The 20,918-nt window shown below is 41.0% G+C and overlaps 1 protein-coding gene across 2 annotated transcripts; it reads right to left on the bottom strand.

Annotated features, from left to right (window-relative positions):
* Positions 1-535: 535 nt before the first annotated feature.
* LOC109900360 (neuromedin-K receptor) lies at positions 536-19,261 on the bottom strand. 2 transcript variants are annotated; one of them, XM_020496052.2, is made up of 5 exons: positions 18,474-19,261; positions 7,035-7,223; positions 4,423-4,573; positions 1,570-1,766; positions 536-1,296 (listed from the first exon to the last, which is right to left on the bottom strand). In XM_020496052.2, the coding sequence occupies exons 1-5, from the start codon at positions 18,839-18,841 to the stop codon at positions 978-980; spliced, it is 1,224 nt and encodes a 407-aa protein (XP_020351641.1). In that variant the 5' UTR covers positions 18,842-19,261; the 3' UTR covers positions 536-977. The 2 variants fall into 2 exon arrangements, with proteins under 2 accessions (XP_020351641.1, XP_031693582.1); XM_031837722.1 differs by having other exon boundaries at positions 536-1,766.
* Positions 19,262-20,918: the final 1,657 nt, after the last annotated feature.

Below are 20,918 nucleotides of genomic sequence, written 5' to 3'. Positions count from 1 at the left end.
GTCTGCGTTTATCCCTCAATGACTAAAGTGCTAAAAATGGCCTTAACCACAGTAAGTATACACCACGGTATATCACAAAAGCAAAGACCAATCCTCTGCTTACATAAGACATATATCTCGTACATTTAAAAAATAAATGGCACTGTACAATTCCTATAACGACAAAAGCAGCTTATGAGAGAAATGTCAATAACAAAATGGAACATCCTATCATTCTCATTTATCCTCAGGAAATTGCAGGCTGAAAGAGAAACACTGAATAATCTATCTTGCCCCAGGTTCCTCTCTCTCTCTAAAAAAAAAAGAATACCATTTCAGGACATACAGTCCACAGCTATTTCAATCTGTGGGGTATCAGTCTGCAGAACTGATGACAAGCTGATAAAGGGTATATGATTATGGTACAGAAAGACACATTAATAAACCATCTGTGTGCAACAACCTTCCCTTTTCATTATTATGTGTCATATATATATATATATATATATATATATATATATATATATGCCCAACCTCCAACCACTCCTAACATTCTTTCAAGGGGAGCCTGCCTGAGTAATAGATGCATGCCCACACTGGTAAACTACTGGTAAGCTCTGCCTTCATTGCTTAGTCCAGATGTCACAAATCTGCCCACAAATCTGCCCGTCGAGACAGCAGCCTACCAGATGTCCAGTCAGTGTCATGAGGGGGGTTTGGAAATGAGAAAAGGCAGAAACAAATGCTTTTCGAAAGCTAAGCAAAATACAAATAAAATCAAAAGAATCTCACTGCATCAAGCCAGCAGAAAATACTTTATACAGAACAACCGCGTTTGCAACAAACTCACATGAAATACTTATGCTTGGTAAAATAAAATTAAAATCTAAAGGCTTGCTTGGAATGTTTGAGGGAAGTTCGGAAGGCGAAATGTTGACAACGACTTTCCAAACCACTCGTGAACACTCTAGAATGTGGTCGTGGTCATCATAAACATCTCAGGAGAACTGATCGTTGGCCACATCATCGGGGTCACTGTAAAGGTTGGACTTGGCTACCGCCGGTTGGTTGCCATGGTTACCACTGTTATCTCCGTTAACACTGGCATTGCCATGGCAGCTGGAGACTGCCTTTTTGATGCTGTGTTGGCGATTGTTGGTGCTGTTGGTCCCAGTGTTCACGCGGGAGAGGGTGCACATGCTGCCCAGGTGGCCGGATCGGTGGCGGGTGGTGTTGTCGCGCAACTCCAGCTCGTCATAGCTGGATACCCGGACGAACGGGCACCAACAGAACGCCCGCTTGAAGCCCGCCCGGAACCTGTATCCAAACCACAACCCAAACCAGACAGATGAGTGCATTGTTAGATTTTTAACATTTGAGAGGTGGCTTATGAATTCTAAAGAAGGTACACTGGTAGCTTTCTCATCTGGTCTTATCCATCTAGCCAGTGGTTACCTAGGAACAAAGTAGGAACAAAGAAAAAAACATTTTTAAACGGAAAATATAAATGAGTTATGGGTAAGGCTTATCTTCATCGTATGCTTTGGTGCCTTCTTAACAAAGACCAATCCTCCAGGTGCTGGATCCTACCTGCTGTTGAGGCAGCAGTAGATGATGGGATTGTACATGGTGGAGCTCATGGCCAGCCACATCACTGACAGGTAGACCTGCTGGATGGACTTCCATCTCATCAGAGCCTTGTTGAGTCCCGTCACGATGAAGTAGACGTGGTACGGCAGCCAGCAGAGGGCGAAGGTCACCACCACAATGATCATCATCTTCACCACCTGGGGGTTAGGAAGGGGATAGTGGGAGAATGGGAGGAATAGAGCAACAGGGTGGAAGAGAGGGAGAGGGAGAAAGCAATGAGAGAAAGAGAGGAGAGAATAAAAAAATAGGAGTGAGAGAGAGAAAGAGAGGAAAAAGAAAGTACGTTGTCTTTATACTGTGTAGCTCGGAGACAAGATGTCGATCAAAAAAAATCAACATTTGGACGGCCACTTCATGTTAGATTTTACAAAGTGCCTGATTCTGAGATGGACAGAATGTGTGACGCTCAATAGATTCTCACAAGCGTGGGCACCATGATTGATTCGTCCTCAGGTTGGCATTTTCATTCCGTCCTAGAATCCACAGCAGTTTAGGATATACTTTTTTCATAACAACAACACTTTTCAAAAGAGCCATTCACAACAACCTCAAAATATAATTGCTTCATTTACACATAAATGGTCAGGACTACCATTGCTGGTCCAACGGTGTGATACATTTGAGATTGTATTCCATATCCTGACAATCTAGAGCCAACACGAAGGAAGCAACTCACTTTAAAGATCCTGTGAATTCCATGAACTGATTGTGTCACTTAAAATCCTCAAAGAGCATTTTGAAACTTGAAATCAGATCGGCATTCTCAAAAAGTTTGTAGTTTGGTGCCTTGTATGGAGGAGTTGTGAAAAATTTCATCTGATAAAATTGGACTTTTTTCTCTTTCTAGACTACCCGAAAATCAAAGCTCAGACACGCCTGGACAATGCAAACTGCAATTTGTCCTTCTTGTCAGCGAGGAAGATCTTTGTCCATGTATCCTCACTGTTGTGTTCACTATTGTGTTACTACTGTGTCATCACTATAGCGGGTACGGTAGATCATCTCATGATATAGGCTGCATTCCGAACACTTAAAAGACACACCCTATCCCCTCAGCCCTCAAATTAAGTGGACACTTCTGATAACGTCTGATGACTATACACTTGCATGACAAGGGGCGAGGGAGGAAGGAATGATTTTGTAATGGACTGCCCTTGCCCGGAAATTCATCACTCGTTCATCCCGCGACGATTATGTTTTCAGCCACCAGTAGGTAGCTTGTGGTTGCATTATATGCGCTACAGTCAAATGTGATTGCATGTCTACTTTTATTAACTATATCATTATAATTAATATACGCCTACTGTATGATAGCTAGCCAATGAATTAGCTAACTAACGTTAGCCTGCCTAGCTGGAACATCTGAAGAAGGAAAATGTTTTAATTCTACAATTTCCAAAAGTTTACGGTATGACAATGGGTGACATTCAGCCTAATGAACCTCTCTCAGCCCTCGTCTAACTTCGGTAAAAAGGGTTTGGCAGGGACTTTATTGGCTAATCCAATAAATCCAATCATTTAACGGATGCTTTTATCCTAAATGACTTCTAGTCTGTATTTGTGGCCCATTCAAACCCACTGGGGAATTGGAACTGTGTATAAGTGCAAGGTTAACTAACCCTCCATCACTGCATTGCTCAAATGAAATCAAGTTTATATGAGGTGCATTTCACGACAAAAACTAAAAACAATCAAAAAGAGAACCAGTTCTGAAATAAGACAAGAGCAAGTAACAACACCAAACGTGTGCTGGCGCCGAGGTCAAATGTCAGGCAGGATCACAGGCTACATCACCGGATAAATCACTGTAAACGAATACGGTTTCATGGCCTCGGCTATCTGTCCAAAACAAAGAACCAGGTGTGCTGATCCCCCGTAATCTGAGTGTAATCCTCATGAATAAAACAATAACAACCCAGAAATACAGTCTGGATTTACTCACAGGGTGTCCTGGAATAATCCCAATAATTCCCATATCTAGATCTGTCGGATTGGCCGTTGCCTATCTATAATCTGACCCACACCGGTTAAACCCACATCTCGCCTAATAGATGTTAGTCATACTGGTTCACATTACCTGAATCTTTATGGATAACTGTGGGGACCAGGGTCCATATATATGAAGCATCTCCGAATAGAAGTGCTGATTTATGACCAGTTTTGCTTTTTAGATCACAATGAATGAGATAACATGGACAGGGGGAACCTGATCCTTAATCAGCGCTCCTACCCAGTGACGCTTGATACATATGGCGCCTGGACTCCAATTCGAAGATCAATGATGAGATACACTGTGTCCAGGTAATAGAATGCATTGTCATCTCTAAAGAGGAGACCAATCTCTGTTGTTTGCCTGCATAACACTGGATTACCTGATGGGTAGCCAAATCCAGTGGGGAATACAGAGAGATCATTGTGCCATGTACAGGGTCGGTTATTCATTTCAATGGTATAGCTACATCAATTATTGTAATGACAATGTATTGGGTCAAACACGGATAAACCCTCAAATCCACCAGAAGCGCATATTCAGTTTATTATTATTATTATTGTTTGCAGAAATTCTTTTCCCATCCGCATTTTTAAAAGGCCTACATTATTCTACTTCTCACACCAAATGAAGGGGAGAAAATGAAACTGAGACAATTGGGACGTCTCGTGACCGTGCCCGTTAAAATGACTGGCTGAATCTACTGCATTCAATTAATGGTTGACACATTGGTTTACAAATGGAATACACATGGCTTTACCAAAGGATGTTATGTGTATAATGGAGTTGTATTTTTGCGTTACCTTCCTCTTGGCTGTGAGCTGGCTGTGGTAGTTATCTGATGCTTCCCCCGGGATCTCTCCTCCCCACAGCGTCACACCCACAATGGTGTAGGTGATACCCATCACCACTAGGGGCAGCACGTACACCAGCACCGTCACAATGATATGATACCTGTTTACCAGAGAAGAATAGATAGCTGTCGGGAAGGAAAAGCAGAGCATTCCTGTGAATGTAATGGGAAAACATGGTAATTCTGCAAATTATATTGAATCTAATTCACATTTATATGCATTAGTCTAGGTTGCTCTCTTCGTTAACTAGTCTGCACTGGTTGTCTGTCTATCTATCTATCTCTCTAGGCTAGCTATCCTGTGTGTATGAAATTCCTCTACTCATACGGACTGACATTCCAATTACCCAATCACCACCCAGTTCTCCAGAAGCGGGACACTCACCACCTTATATTAATTAACCTGTATGCAATCAATGTGGCAAACTGACAAACTTTCAGTTAATTCCAGTTGATACAAACAATCATTCAAGGATGCGTTCATTCAAAGTACACTGAACAAAAATATAAATCGCAACATGCAACAATTTATACGATTTTATTGAGTTACAGATCATATAAGGAAATCATTCAATTGAAATAAATTCATTAGGCCCTCATCTATAGATTTCACAGATATCTTGAAAAAAACGGTATGGCCGTGGATCAGAAAACCAATCACTATCTGGTGTGACCACCATTTGCCTCATGCAGTGCGACACATCTCCTTTGCATAGAGTTGACCAGGCTGTTGATTGTGGCCTATGGAATGTTGTCCCACTCCTCTTCAATGGCTGTGAGAAGTTGCTGGATATTGGTGGGAACTAGAACACGCTCTTACACGTCAATCCTGAGCATCCCAAACATGCTCAATGGATGGCATGTCTGGTGAGTATTCAGACCATGGAAGAACTGGGACATTTTCAGCTTCAAAGAATTGTGTACACATCATTGGGACATGGGGCCATGCATTATCCTGCTGAAACATGAGGTGATGGCAGAGGAGGAATGGCACGACAATGGGCTTCAGGATCTATGTGCATTCAAATTGCCATTGACAAAATGCAATTGTGTTTTGTCCGTAGCTTATGCCTGCCCATACCATAACCCCACCGTCACCATGGGGCACTCTGTTCACATCATTGACATCAGCAAACTGCTCTCCCACATGATGCCATACACACGGTCTTCAATCTGCAGTTGAAAACGGATTAATGCGTGAAGAGCACACTTCTCCAGTGTCCCAGTGGCCATCGAAGGTGAGCATTTGCCCACTGAAGTCGGTTAGGACGTTCGCAGTCAAGTCAAGACCCTGATGAGGACAACGAACACGCAGATGAGTTTCCCTGAGACGGTTTCTCACATTTTATGCAGAAATTCTTCAGTTGTGTAAACTCACAGTTTCATCAGCTGTCCAGGTTGGTCTCAGACAATCCCGTAGGTGAAGAAGCAGGATGTGGAGGTCCTGGATTGGTATGGTTGCACATGGTCTGCGGTTGTGAGACCGGTGGGACGTACTGCCAAATTCTCTAAAACGACGTTGGGCACACGAACTGCCAAATTCTCTAACACGACGTTGGATGTGGCTTATGAGAAATGAACATTTAATTATCCGGCAACAGCTCTGGTGCACATTCCTGCAGTCAGCATGCCAATTGCACACTCCCTCAAAACTTGAGACATCTGTGGCATTGTGTTGTGTGACAAAACTACACATTTTAGAGTAACCTTTTATTGCCCCCAGCACAAGGTGCACCTGTGTAATGATCATGCTGTTTAATCAGCTTCTTGATATGCCACACCTGTCAGGTGGATGGATTATCTTGGCAAAGGAGAAATGCTCACTAACAGGGATGTACATTTGTTTTGAGAAATACACTTTCTGTGCAAATGGAACATTTCTGTTAACTTTTATTTCAGCTCATGAAACATTGGACCAACACTTTACATGTTGCATTTGCATTTTTGTTCAGTATATGTTTGTGCTCCTTTATCGTGTACATTTGATTTGAGCACGTTTTCCATGATTGTCTATGCGCCATTATTGATCGTATTATTTGTTGGTATGTAAGTAACTCCATTGCCTAAGTAGGTTTGTTTGTGTAGATAATACTTAGATCATTTTTCATATTGTAGATACTATTGAGTTTTGAGTATTTTTGGAGGTATGTGCTTTTGACTAGTGCCTCTATAATTGGCCAGGTTATTTGCCTTACATCAGGGCTCTCCAAACCTGTTCCTGGAGAGCTACCCTCCTGTAGGTTTGCAATCCAACCCCAGTTGTAACTAACCTGATTCTGTTTTTCAACCAGCTAATTATTAGAATCAGGTTCGCTAGATTAGGGTTGGTATGAATACACTGGGAATTAGCCCATTTGAAGTGTACCTCCAACTCCCAGTGTTCTTATCAATACACAACCACGGTAGCCCACACCCAAACCACCAGCAGCAAGTTCACCTCAATATACAGTTTCATTACCAATCAACCCAAAGCTGTTTTCAGATCAGTGAAGATGAAAAAGAGGAGGTGAGTTAAGGAAGCCACTTTAGACTATTGAGATGCACCCAGAGTGTCTCACTCACATGAAGGAGTCATCTGATGACCGGGGCCAAGCCACGTAGCAGATTGTCCGGCGGGGCAGGATGCGGATGGTGGAGTAGAAGCAGAGGGGGAAGGCCAGCACCACGGCCAGCGCCCATATACATAAGATCACCACCTTGGTGGCTGTGGCCGACAGCCTGGGTTTCAGCGGGTGGATGATGGCCATGTACCTGCAAGGGTGTCAAATCAAATCAACCGTTATTTATACAACACATTTTAGACATGAATGTGACGCAATGCGCTTCACAGGAAAATACATTAATAAAAAAACAAATCAAAATATATTTTTATGGTTGAGATTCTTCAAAATAGCCACCCTTTGCCTTGATGACAGCTTTGCACACTCTTAGCATTCTCTCAACCAGTTTCATGAGGTAGTCACCTGGAATGCATTTCAATTGACAGGTGTGCCTTGGTAAAAGTTAATTTGTGGAATTTCTTTCCTTCTTAATGTGCTTGAGCCAATCAGTTGTGTTGTGACAAGGTAGGGTTGGTATACAGAAGATAGCCCTATTTGATAAAAGACCAAGTCCATATTATGGCAAGAACAGCTCAAATAAGCAAAGAGAAATGACATCCATTCATTACTTTATTTTATGACATGAAGGTCAGTCAATATGGAACATTTCAAGGACTTTTAAAGTTTCTTCAAGTGCAGTCGCAAAAACAATCAAGTGCTTTGTTGAAACTGGCTCCCATGAGGACAGCCACAGGAAAGGAAGACTCAGAGTTACCTCTGCTGCAGAGGACAAGTTCATTAGTTACCAGCCTCAAACATCAACTGTTCAGAGGAGACTGCGTGAATCAGGCCTTCATGGTCGAATTGCTGCAAGTAAACCACTACTAAAGGACATCAATAACAAGGAGAGACTTGTTTGTGCCAAGAAACATGAGCAATGGACATTAGACCGGTGGAAATCTGTCCTATTGTCTGATGAGTCCAAATTTGTATTTCAACAGGACAATGACCCAACACACCTCCAGGCTGTGTAAGGGATATTTGAGCAAGAAGGAAAGTGATGGCGTACTGCATCAGATGACCTGGCCTCCACAATCACCCGACCTCAACCCAATTGAGATGGTTTGGGATGAGTTGGACCGCAGAGTAAGGAAAAGCAGCCAACAAGTGCTCAGCATATGTGTTAACTCCTTCAAGACTGTTGGAAAAGCACTCCAGGTGATGCTGGAGAGAAGGCCCAGAGTGTGCAAAGCTGTCATCAAAGCAAAGGGTGGCTACTTTGACGAATCTCAAATATAAAATATATTTAGATTTGTTTAACACTTTTTTGGTTACTACATGATTTCATATGTGTTATTTCATAGTTTTGATGTTTTCACTGTTATTATACAATGCAGAAAATAGTAAAAAATAAAGAAAAACCCCAGAATGAGTAGGTGTATCCAAACTTTGGTACTGTATGTTCACAGTTTCAGCCCCCCGCCAGGTTCTTTGGAAGGCTATTCCAGAGGCTGGGGGCATAGTAACTATAGGCTGCCTCTCCATGCCTCTTGGTCCTGGGCTTTGGGATAGTTTAAAGGTCAGTGCTAAAGGACATGAGAGACCTACTGGGTACCTAACTCAAAAGCATGTCTGATATGTATTGGGGTGCACAGTTGTGGATTGATTTAAAAACCAATAGAATAATCTTAAAATTAATTTTTCAACTCACAGGCAGCCAGTGCACCAGTGAGACTTTAAAACTGGTGTAATGTGTGCTCTCCATCTGGCCATCCTGCAGTGTTCTGTATGTTTTGCCGTTGGCCAATGGCTTTCTTTGGTAGACCAGACAGGAGAGCATTACAGTAGTCAAGTCTGCTTTTAATAAAAGCATTGATGAGTCTCGCTGTATCAGCCTGAGAGAGAAACAGCCGTACCTTGGCAATGTTCCTCAGGTGGTAAAATGCTATTTGGTCACATTCCTAATGTGTGATTCTAAGTTTAGTTCAGAACCTAAAGTGACACCTACGTTTTTACCTGGTGTTTTATCTTATTTGACCGTGAATTAAAATATGCGGCCAGATTCTGTGTGCTTTGGCTCCAATAATAAGTACCTCGTTCTTCTCTTGATTTAGCTGGAGGAAGCTGTGAACCATCCAAGTATTTAAATCACTAATACAGTCTAATAATTTATATGTGGAGCTAAAATGCTCTGGTGACACAGAAGTGTAAAGCTGTGTATCGTCTGCGCAGCAGTGAAAATCAATGTTGTGCATTCTGATGACGGTGCCAAGGGGCAACATATAAACTGAACCGAAAATCGAACCTTGTGGAACACCACATGGGATATGTATTTTCTCTGAGTTATGTTCACTAAGGGCGATAAAAAAGCTCTTGACCGGTTTAAGAGGTCCTAAACCAATTTAGAACTGGACCGGAGAGACCAACCCACACCCAAGGACAGAGAGCTGTTCAGCGTCTGGCTCTCAGATCATTTGCCACTTTATCTTAGGCTTAACCAGATTCCATTTTTTTTTTTTGTTTAAAAAACAATTTCTCCAGAATTTTGCTTAAGAATGGAAGGTTGGAAATTGGCTGATTGATTTGATTTGGATTTGGACCTCTTTTAGTCCCCATTTGGACTAATCTTCCAAGAGTCCTTAAACATTAAACTTCAATTTATAATACGAACACATTTCCTCATATAACACACTATTACAAACATATATAATATACTAACATAATGACCCAATAAATACTCAATGTAAAAAAATTCATTTCTACATATTATATTATGTTTAAACTTATATATTGAAAGGTTTCTGGTTTGCTCAGTTAATTTATTTAAATTTTTTATTGCTCTAAATCGAAATGTTCTTTTGCCTATTTCTCTTTTCTGTTTGGACAACGCATAGATGGTGGACAATCTATTCCTAGTATTTACAGAATGTCTGTCTCTTACCAACTGAATACCACTGTGAATAGAACTTGGCCGTTTTAAATTATGTATATTATGAAATAAAATAAGCATGTTTTTTTCAATTATCTTATCGATTGATGACCAACCAAGAACATTGCGCTTGACTACAACAGAAGAACCATATCTCCACCTTAAAACAATCCTTGCTGCTTTTTTCTGTGCATTCTGCAGCCTCCTAACTTCACTTGATGATGCATTTCCCCAAACCACAGAACAGTAGTTCACCTGACTCTCAATTAATGCTTGTGTTATTTGCTGAATAATTTTCCCAGGTAAATATTTAGCTACCCTTCTGATTATGCATGCTGTTAAAAAAAAAAAAATCCACATAGATTAGTTATTGGAGACGACCATGATAAGCAGTTGTCTAGCTTTACTCCCAATAGTTTGGTTTCTGACACTTCTTCAATTTGTACTCCTCCCATACTTAATTGTATCCCATGCTGTTTTGGCCTTTTCCTAGTGGAACAGACCAACATAACTTTGGTTTTCATGGTGTTTAAAACAAGTTTGATGGTCCATTACCTCAGTGAGAAAATCAATAAAACATTCTGTAGTGTGATTTAAATAATCCTCTAGATAAATCAGCTCCCAGGGTACAGCAGCCAAATCATTTAGAAATAGCTCATGATTAAATGTTTTAACATTTCTCTTGACCACAATCCTAGGGGATTGCTAAGAGCTGAAAATTGCTTAGAGCTGAAGAATCTAGATTACTTTTCTTCAGAACGGTTTCACCATTGCAGTTTTTAGTGCAGTGGGGAAAGTGGAGTGAGTGATCAACAATAGCTTATACTTCTTCAGATATGTAATTAAAAATTGTTTTGAAGAATGTGGTGGGTATAGGATCGATAAGGCATGTTGTGTTGTGATATCACTTTCCTGAGCATGTCTGTGTCAACCAGGGAAAATAACTCCATAGTGCCTTTGCGTGGTAGGCTAGGGCACATATCATCACACTTCTCATCAGGTCTTGCTTGACTGATACCCAGCCCAATGTTTTCTTATCTTATCTCTGAAATATGCCACAAACGTATCACATTTAGATGTGGAGGAAAGTTCATGTAGTTTTGCGGGGGTAGGATTTATCAGCCCATCAATTGTAAAGAATAGCACTCTCAAATTATTCTGATCATTTGTGATCAGGTTAGAGAAATGAGCTTGTCTGGCATTTCAAATTGCCTTGATATATGCCAAGTTGCTCTCTCAGAATAATGGACCTGCAACTTTGACTGCCTTTCTACAATTTAACTTAAATTTGACCGTTTCCTCACTCCCTTTGGATGTGGCTTTTTTCAGACTTGCTGGAGCTATGGCATCAACGATTGCCCTTAATTTGCTATTCAAGTGATCAACTACAGTTGAAGTTGGAAGTTTACATACACTTAGGTTGGAGTCATTAAAACTCGTTTTTCAACCACTCCACAAATTTCTTAACAAACTATAGTTTTGGCAAGTCGGGTTAGGACATCTACTTTGTGGATGACACAAGTCATTTTTCCAACAATTATTTACAGACAGATTATTTCACTTATAAATCACTGTATCACAATTTCAGTGGGTCAGAAGATTACATGCACTAAGTTCACTGTGCCTTTAAACAGCTTGGAAAATGCCAGAAAATTATGTCATGGCTTTAGAAGCTTCTGCTAAGCAAATTGACATCATTTGATTCAATTGGAGGTGTGCCTGTGGATGCATTTCAAGGCCTACCTTCAAACTCAGTGTCTCTTTGCTTTACAAAGAGACTTTAAAAAGTCTGGTTCATCCTTGGGAGAAATGTCTAAATGCCTGAAGGTACCACGTTCATCGGTACAAACAATAGTGCGCGTGTATAAACACCATGGGACCACACAGCTGTCATACAGCTCAGGAAGGAGACGCTTTCTGTCTCCTAGAGATGAACGTACTTTGGTGTGAAAAGTGCAAATCAATCCCAGATCAACAGCAAAGGACCTTGTGAAGATGCTGGATCTATACAGTTAAACGAGTCCTATATCGACATAACCTGAAAGGCCACTCAGCAAGGAAGAAGCCACTGCTCCAAAACCACCATAAAAATGCCAGACTACGGTTTGCACCTGCACAAGGGGACAAATATTGTACTTTTTGTTTAAATGTCCTCTTGTCTGGTGAAACAAAAATAGAACTGTTTGGCCATAATGACTTTTCGTTATATTTGGAGGAAAAAGGGGAGGCTTGCAAGCTGAAGAACACCCTCCCAATCGTGAAGCACAGGGGTGGCAGCATCATGTTGTGTGGGTGCTTTGCTGCAGGAGGGTCTGGTGCACTTCACAAAACAGATGGCATTATGAGGCAGGAAAATGATGTGGAATATTGAAGCAACATCTCAAGACATCAGTCAGGAAGCTTGGTCACAAATGGTTCTTCCAAATGGACAATGACCCCGAGCATACTTCCAAAGTTGTGGGAAAATGGCTTAAGGACAACAAAGTCAAGGTATTGGAGTGGTCATCACAAAACTCTGACCTCAATCCTATAGAACATTTGTGGGCAGAACTGAAAAAGTGTGTGCTTGCAAGTAGGCCTACAAACCTGACTCAGTTACACCAGCTCTGTCAGGAGGAATGGGCCAAAATTCACCCAACTTATTGTGGGAAGCTTGTGGAAGGCTACCCAAAACGTTTGACCCAAGTCAAACAATTTCGAGGTAATGCTACCAAATACTAATTGAGTGTATGTAAACTTCTGACCCACTGGGAATGTGATGAAAGAAATAAAAGTTCAAATAAATAATTCTCTCTACTATTATTCTGACATTTCACATTCTTAAAATAAAGTTGTGATCCTAACTGACCTAAGACAGGGAATTTTTACTGGGATTAAATGTCAGGAATTTTGAAAAACTGAGTTTAAATGTATTTGGCTGAGGTGTATGTAAACTTCCGACTTCAACTGTAAATCATCACAAGAGGAAGGCAGAATAGGGGATGGTGTATTGTTCATACACTCAATAAACTTCGGAGGTAAGATAGCATTTTTTATAATGTGTTCAGTATTACCCTGCGCTATCGGCAACAAGAACATAAAAAAATACACTGGTGATCAGATAAAGAAACATCTACAATAGAGGATATGTCAGTAGAAAGCCTCTTGGTAATAACCAGGTCCAGAGTAAGGCCACAGTTATGGATGGGCCCAGTAACATGTTGGATAAAGTACGTAGAGCTCAAAAGACAAATCAATTCAATGGCCTTGGAGTCACTCTCTTTGTCAACATGAATATGAAAATCGCCCAACACAATAATTCTATCATAGTTCTCAAGGACAACAGACAATTCTTCAGAGAAATCAGTAAAAAATAATGCGGGGCAGTGCTTTGGTGGCCTAGACAGGGTTATAGCCAGCACTGGTGGCTGACATTTAAACAGTATAGCAGGATGGTCAAAAGACCCAAAGTCGTCAAATGAAAAGTCCTTACAGCTGAGAGCATTAGTAAAAAATGGAGGCTGTATCCCCCCACCTTTTCCCCTTTTCTGATAGAGTATGGAAAGCTGTAGGGGGAGGCTTCAATAAGAGCGGCACTACAGTCTGAAGACATGTTTCAGTGTGAAAAATGCAATCAACTTTACGCTCAGTAATGAGGTAATTCACGAGAAAGGTTTTACTAGTGATTGCTCTCAGATTTAAATGTGCCATATTCAAGGAGTATGGACCACTCTGCCCCTGGGGCATCTGCCGTGAGGTAACCAATGAAATAACAACCACTTTTTCCCCTCCAATCTATCTGAATGGCAAGATATGACACACGGTGTTAGAGGAACATGAAGTAGGTTACACACAATAACCATAGAGCCATTTCTACAGGACTTGATATACTTTCCAAGTCCTCTGTTGCTTATTCTGACAGGGAGGACTGGAGCACTACCAGACCCTGTTCATCAGTCTCTAAAACAGCCTCTATAACCATTCAAGAGGTCAAGAGGTCAGTCAGGGGGTGAAAGCAAAGACGGTGGATAAATGAGGCCGTTTACCAATGAAAAACATTCACAGTGTACTAAACTGTGTGTGTCTCCCATAGACACCAATACGATCGAAGTTGGGTCTGGTCTACTTAGTTCAGTGACTGTATAAGGACCCAGTGATGTGTCTCGCTTCCATCTCCGGTGAAAGGATATTACGTCAAAGTTCAAAGGTCATGGTTGATTTGGTATTTTATTCCTCCATACACTGCTTGCTTTAGAGGTTATACTTTTTTAAATTTTGAATAGAGTGTACACCATAACTACAGTTAATGAATACCATTTAGTATGCAGGACCCACTGGGCACACACTGGTTGAATCAATGTAATTTCCATATAATTTCATTGAAATTAAGTTGAACCAACGTGGAATAGATGTTGAATTGACATCTGTGCCCAGTGGGAAGTGTCTTATTGTACAACTGCAATCTTTATAAGCTCTCATTTAGACAAATATTTGGCGGTGGCTGTGTTGGATCAAATATAAAAGCGACAAAAAAAAGAGGATGAGATGCGAGTATTGTTTCTGTCTCACTGGAGAGTGTTGTGGAAAGTGTTGTCAAACATTGAGGCCTCCATTTTCCGAATGTGAGTTAAACAAGCTCTTCTTGACAAAAGCCAGAGACCAGGTTGAAATACTACGATGTCAAATCAAACAGTAACTAAGATACCAATCTTCCCTGGAGCGGCCACCATTAGGATAGTAATATGTGTGTGTGTGTGTGTGTGTCCAATTTCAGATTGCTTTAATATGTAGTATCTCAAGTACTCAAAACAAAGGATGCCCCATGTGGAGCTAGTTATGTTTGATTGACTCTTAGACTCTACCCAGTCTATCTTTAATTGGATCCAACACTGCTGTTTGTTTGGTTTCCAGCATACAAAGATTCCATTTCCCCAGAATTTACTGCTAGACTGTCAGGTTTCATCCTCAGACCTTACCTTACCTTTCCTTTCCTTATTTCTTTGTCTGTCTGCTTGTCTCTATGTGTGTGTGTGTATATGTGTGTGTGTGTATGTGCGTGCATGAGAGTTTACCTGTGCTGTGTGTGTGTGTGTGTGTGTGCTCTGTCTTTGATTCTGTGTATCAAAGGCCCACAGTAGGCCTATAAGTGGTCAGGTCGTGGTCATGCAGGTGCGGATTAACTCCTTTGACTAACTTCAAAGTCAGATGAAAAGAGATGTTGGACTGTAGTCCTACTGTGCAACACAACTTGTAAAGGTATAGAGTTGACCTCCAGACACCTGGGGCCTCATTTATTTCTGTTTTGATGTTAAGGTTATAAAACTGTCATAAATAATGCACTGTGCCAAATTATTAGCAGGCTACCGTTATTTGATTGAATTCTGAAAAAGTGGGACACTTTGCATTTCCGTCTCCTGTAACCTCTATCCAACACACAACACATTTTCTGAAATCCTCAGATGTTTCTGTTGAGGTGTGGGCAGAACGTTTTAATCTTTAGCGGTGACTTTATATAGAGCAGTTGCCAAACACTGGCTGCACATTCTGCAAGATTGTCTATTAAACTATTTAAAAGTACATGCTGCCTACAGCCTGCGCTTCCATGCAAAAGACAAGTTGTTTTTCAATATTTTGTTTGTCAATACATGGTTGTGTTTCTATCTCCTACCTTGGTATAGGCTTTGAGATTAAATAGTATATGTCGCGCTCCTATCACACAGCAACATTGCAGCCTAACGTTACTGTCATAGGCTACCGGTCTCTTTACACTTGAGCATTGTCGGCTATTAAATGAGCGATGGATAAATGGTAGCCTTGTATTTGTTGTATAGAGGGAATAAACTAGTTATGTCAGAAAAGTAGAGACATGCCCTTGCTTTATGATTATGATTTAAGCCTATATAATTGAATGTAAATATAGGCTATTAGGCGAGATGCTGCTATGTAATCTTTTTCCAAAAGGCAAATGCATCTGTTTTGTATAGGCATACTGTCACGCCCTGACCTTAGTTATCTTTGTTTTCTTTATTATTTTGGTTAGGTCAGGGTGTGACATGGGTGGTTGGTTTAGTTTTGTATTGTCTAGGTGTTTTAGTATGTCTAGGTATATGTAGGTCTATGGTGGCCTGAATTGGTTCCCAATCAGAGAGAGCTGTTTATCGTTGTCTCTGATTGGGGATCCTATTTAGGTTGCCATTTTTCCATTTTGGTTTTGTGGGCTATTGTCTGTGTAGTTGCATGTCAGCACTCGTGTTATAGCTTCACGTTCATTTTGTTAGTTTGTTTAGGGTTCTTCGTTTAAATAAAGAATGTATTCATATCACGCTGCGCCTTGGTCTCCTCATTATGACGAACGTGACACATACGTTTTAGTGTTTGTATTAGCCTACCATTATTATAATTCCTGTGCATCAAACACCTCAACTTTCCTCAAAATAACAATATTTGCTTGCAATACAGTATACTTAGATATGCATGGAGATACAGTTGAAGTCGGAAGTTTACATACACCTTAGCCGAATACATTTAAACTCAGTTTTTCACAATTCCTGACATTTAATCCAAGTAAAATTCCCTGTCTTAGATCAGTTAGGATCACCACTTTATTTTAAGAATGTGAAATGTCAGAATAGTATTAGAGAGATTTATTTCAGCTTTGATTTCTTTCATCACAATCTCAGTGGGTCAGAAGTTTACATACACTCAATTAATATTTGGTAGCATTGCCTTGAAATTGTTTAACTTGGGTCAAACGTTTCGGGTAGCCTTCCACAAGCTTCCCACAATAAGTTGGGTGAATTTTGGCCCATTCTTCGTGACAGAGCTGGTGTAACTGAGTCAGGTTTTAGGCCTCCTTGCTTGCACAAGGTTTTTCAGTTCTGCCCATACATACTATGGGATTGAGGTCAGGGCTTTGTGATGGCCACTCCAATATCTTGACTTTGTTGTCCTTAAGTCATTTTGCCACAACTTTGGAAGTATGCTTGGGGTCATTGTCCATTTGGTAGACCCATTTGCGACCAAGCTTTAACTTCCTGACGGATGTCTTGAGATGTTGCTTCAATATATCCACATACTTTTCCTGCCTCATGATGCCATCTCTTTTGTGAAGTGCACCAGTCCCTCCTGCAGCAAATCACCCCCACAACATGATGCTGCCACAACCATGCTTCTTGGTTGGGATGGTGTTTTTCAGGTTGCGTCCCAATAACGATGGTCATTATGGCCAAACAGTTCTGTTTTTGTTTCATCAGACCAGAGGACATTTAGCCAAAAAGTATGATCTTTGTCTCCATGTTCAGTTGCAAACTGTAGTCTGGCTTTTTTTATGGCGGTTTTGGAGCAGTGGCTTCTTCCTTGCTGAGCGGCCTTTCAGGTTATGTTGATATAGGACTCGTTTTACTGTGGATATCAATACTTTTGTACCTTTTTCCTCCAGCATCTTCACAAGGTCCTTTGCTGTTGTTCAGGGATTGATTTGCACTTTTCGCACAAAAGTACGTTCAACAAGAAATTTGTGGAGTGTTTAAAAGTAAAATTCTGACTTCAACTGTACACACTTTCCCCATCAAGTTCAAAATGGCTAAATACCAACCTTTATAGGAAAACTGGCATACGCGAGATTTAATATTTTTTGTCCACATGCACCTTTGATAAATAAGGCCCTGCGATGTTTGGCCCCGAGAAGAAGCACAGCAGGGTAAACCCAGTGTGTGCGAGTGTGTGTACACGCTTGCGTTTGCATGTGTGTTGGTGTGAGTATAGCTATCATATAAGCACTCTTGGCACTTAAAGCCATTATTTCACTGCAGACTCCAATTTAAATTATTTAATCAGCACGTACCTCCACAATGATAGGTTGGCTGCACAGTGGAGCTCATTAGAAGAACTCTGGCTCTTTTATACACAAACTGAGTAATGAAATGCTTGATCAAATCCTCAAGAACCTCAAGTGTTTTCTAATGTTGAATGCATCCCAAATGGAACCCTATTCCCTTTATAGTGCAGTACCTTTGCCCAGCACCCATAGGGCTCAAAGGTAATGCAATGTATAGGAAAAGGGGTGCCATTTGGGATGCAATTTGTGTCGCAGGATCTTTATTGGTTAGATTAGTGGATTTAAAGCTACATTCAGTTCATTCTCGTTTTGACAGAATGTAAGGAGAGGGTTGGTTTCCCGTGTGTGTGTGTGTGTGTGTGTGTGTGTGTGTGTGTGTGTGTGTGTGTGTGTGTGTGTGTGTGTGTGTGTGTGTGTGTGTGTGTGTGTGTGTGTGTGTGTGTTAATAACCTGTATCCACACATAGCATGCATAACAGGCTATTATGATGATGTATGAAAATGATGACATCTGACCAACATCAGGTGTCTTGTTATATACCATTAGGCCTACCTTTTTCTAATTTGATTTAAGGGGTTTGGTTATAGAATCAGTACATTACATGAAACCGGAGTAGCATTAAACAAATACTAACAAATTGTCACATTTCATACAAAAATCAATTCACCAAATGTAATAGAATGTGTGAAAATTAAGTTGATGTCTCCAGAGCTCACCTGTCGACCGCTATTGCGCTCATTGAATAGATGCTTGAAAACACTGCTGTGACTGGGAAAAAGTTGTGGAACTTGCAGTATGATTCTCCAAAGTACCAATTGCCGTGAGTAGCATATATGAAATTAATCAACGTGTTGAACGCGGCCATTGAGGCGTCAGAGAAAGCCAAGTTGAGTAAAAAGTAGTTTGTCACGGTCCGCATCCTCTTGTGCGCCAATACGATCCAAATCACTATCAGGTTCCCAAAAACTGCCACCGCGAGCACAAGGCTGTACGCGACCGACCATAGCACGATGCGCCAAGGCGGTTGTACAAACTGATTTGTAAAGGTCCTAGTTGTGTTTGATCCGTTGCTTGCCGCAGCCATTCCTCTAGTCACCCTGACGATATTTACTTGGATTCAATGCCTGGAGGTGGCAGCCGTTGAATTGGCATACACCTTCGCAGCGCACCAAAACGCGCAAGTGCTCTGCTCAATACGGTCACGTTAAGTCCCTCTTCATTTATATTGCTGTTCCCGTCAATACAGGGCAAACGCGTTTGGGAGACAGTCGTGACAAAATGTCTAGTGACAACTCCAATAAATAATTGACACTTGAAGAGCACGGCACTTCTGATCTATATAATGGAGTACTTCTCAAATAGGCTACCGATAATATTCGAACAGTTCTTTGGAAACAGAGAGTATCCTTTGTTTTGCTACGCATAAGTGAACGTATCCTAGAGCTCTGAGCAGCAGTAGGATCCAAAGGGATGGACTGCGCTGAGTCGTGCGCTGCGCGTAGGGAATCAATCATGTGGTGTTCCATTAAATTCTTTACGTCACACTCCCCTCCCCTTTCTAATAACAACAACCTGTCATTCACTTGAACTGTAGATCAATCAGCTACGCTTTTATACAAATTAGACATAAACAATATGGCAAGCATGGAATTTGATGGCGAGTCACTTATAAATGCCTTACATAATCACGATGAACGACATGCACGTATCAGGCACTGATTAAAGGCCTGCAGCATCTGTTGCCTCCATTGACTGAGTCGCTAATTTCACTCATGGTACATCTCCGTGATCAAAGGGCCTTTGTCATTGTCACTGCATATATTGAAAATATACCTTTATTGACTAAGTTCACTAAACAGTCATATTTGATAAATGTGTCTAGTATCTCCAAAAATGTGTTGTTTTGACCCTAAATAACTCTCTTAATTCCTAAGATCGATTTTCAATAGATGGATCTGCCAAAGCCTTATCACCAAAATGAATGCAGTTCCCAATAGGCCTATGTCAACCTTTTCGGGATGGACTGACTCTATGATCCTAATGCACTCATTCACAACAATCAATCGAACTTTCAGGGTACCAAACCAATATGTATTTTTTAAGCTTCAGCTTTGGAGTTCTTGCTCCATTGTGACTTATTACCTTGCATCTCATAATAAAAGTTACATTATCTGAAAAATACACAGCCCCCCTCGGTATTCAACAGCATCCAAACCACCAAGCATCCCTCATTGTTGTCACCTAAGCAGCGTGGAAAGGACAGAGGGGCTTCATCCCAAACGGCACCCCATTCCCATTATAGTGCATAACTTTAGGGGCTTTGGTCAATAGTGGTGCACTATGGAATAGGGTGCTATTTGGGACATGCACAGGGGCACGTGGGAAAGTGCCTTTTATCCACTGATCCGCATGCTCAGTATAAAAAGTAGAGAAGGTGACGCCACACCGACGTTAAGACATTAATGTTCCCGACCACAGGTGTTCACTGCAGAGGGAGTCATGCCAATTAGGCTTCTCTCTCCCCTTCTCCTGGTGGGTTCCCCTAGCAATTATGCAGGATTACACCTGATGGGTTCCCCTGGCAATTAGGCAGGATTACACCTGATGTGCCCCTTTGACTGAGTTATATAACTGTCTGCGCTCCTTCCGAGCTGGATTACTTATGGGGAGCTGAAATGTCCATTTTCTGGTGGTGTGGGAATAGAGTGGGGTGACACACACACACTGGCCCAACAGAACAATGTAATCTATTCTATTGCATAGTATTCTATTACATTTCATTCTCTGAAAGGGAAAGATGGAAGAGTTCAAATCTCTCACACATTCCTGTCGTGTCTTTGGCTATGCCGGATTAAGTGATATGACATGCTATTCTATAAAATAATTTCTCTGTTATTAATATTACCCGATTGAGCTAATCATGTAAATGTAATTAACTCGAGAGTCGGGGCACCACGAAATAATATTTATAGAACTGTTATCTTCCGAGTAAACTCTTAAAGACCTAGTCATATTTTACATCAATAGCAGTCAATATTAATTGTCATCTTAATTCAGTCTCATCTGAAAGTTGTAAATTCTTGGTTATCTGCACGAACCCTGGCTAACAAGTTGAATCAGCAATACAAAATTGGGTTTAATTATTTATTTACTAAATACCG

The sequence above is a fragment of the Oncorhynchus kisutch genome, linkage group LG12, assembly GCF_002021735.2.
Source record: "Oncorhynchus kisutch isolate 150728-3 linkage group LG12, Okis_V2, whole genome shotgun sequence".
NCBI lineage: Eukaryota > Metazoa > Chordata > Actinopteri > Salmoniformes > Salmonidae > Oncorhynchus > Oncorhynchus kisutch.
Note: the sequence above shows the minus strand (reverse complement) of the source record. Positions and strands in the feature narration are given on the sequence as shown.

Bases quoted from the DNA above. Each gene is read 5' to 3' on its own strand.
- LOC109900360 (XM_020496052.2), bottom strand. From the start codon at position 18,841: ATGGCTGCGGCAAGCAACGGATCAAACACAACTAGGACCTTTACAAAT. The intron at 4,574-7,034 runs GTGAGTGAGACA...TCTGGTAAACAG, and splicing joins TCATCAGATGACTCCTTCAT to GTATCATATCATTGTGACGG. The intron at 1,767-4,422 runs GTAACGCAAAAA...CCTAACCCCCAG, and splicing joins AGCTCACAGCCAAGAGGAAG to GTGGTGAAGATGATGATCAT.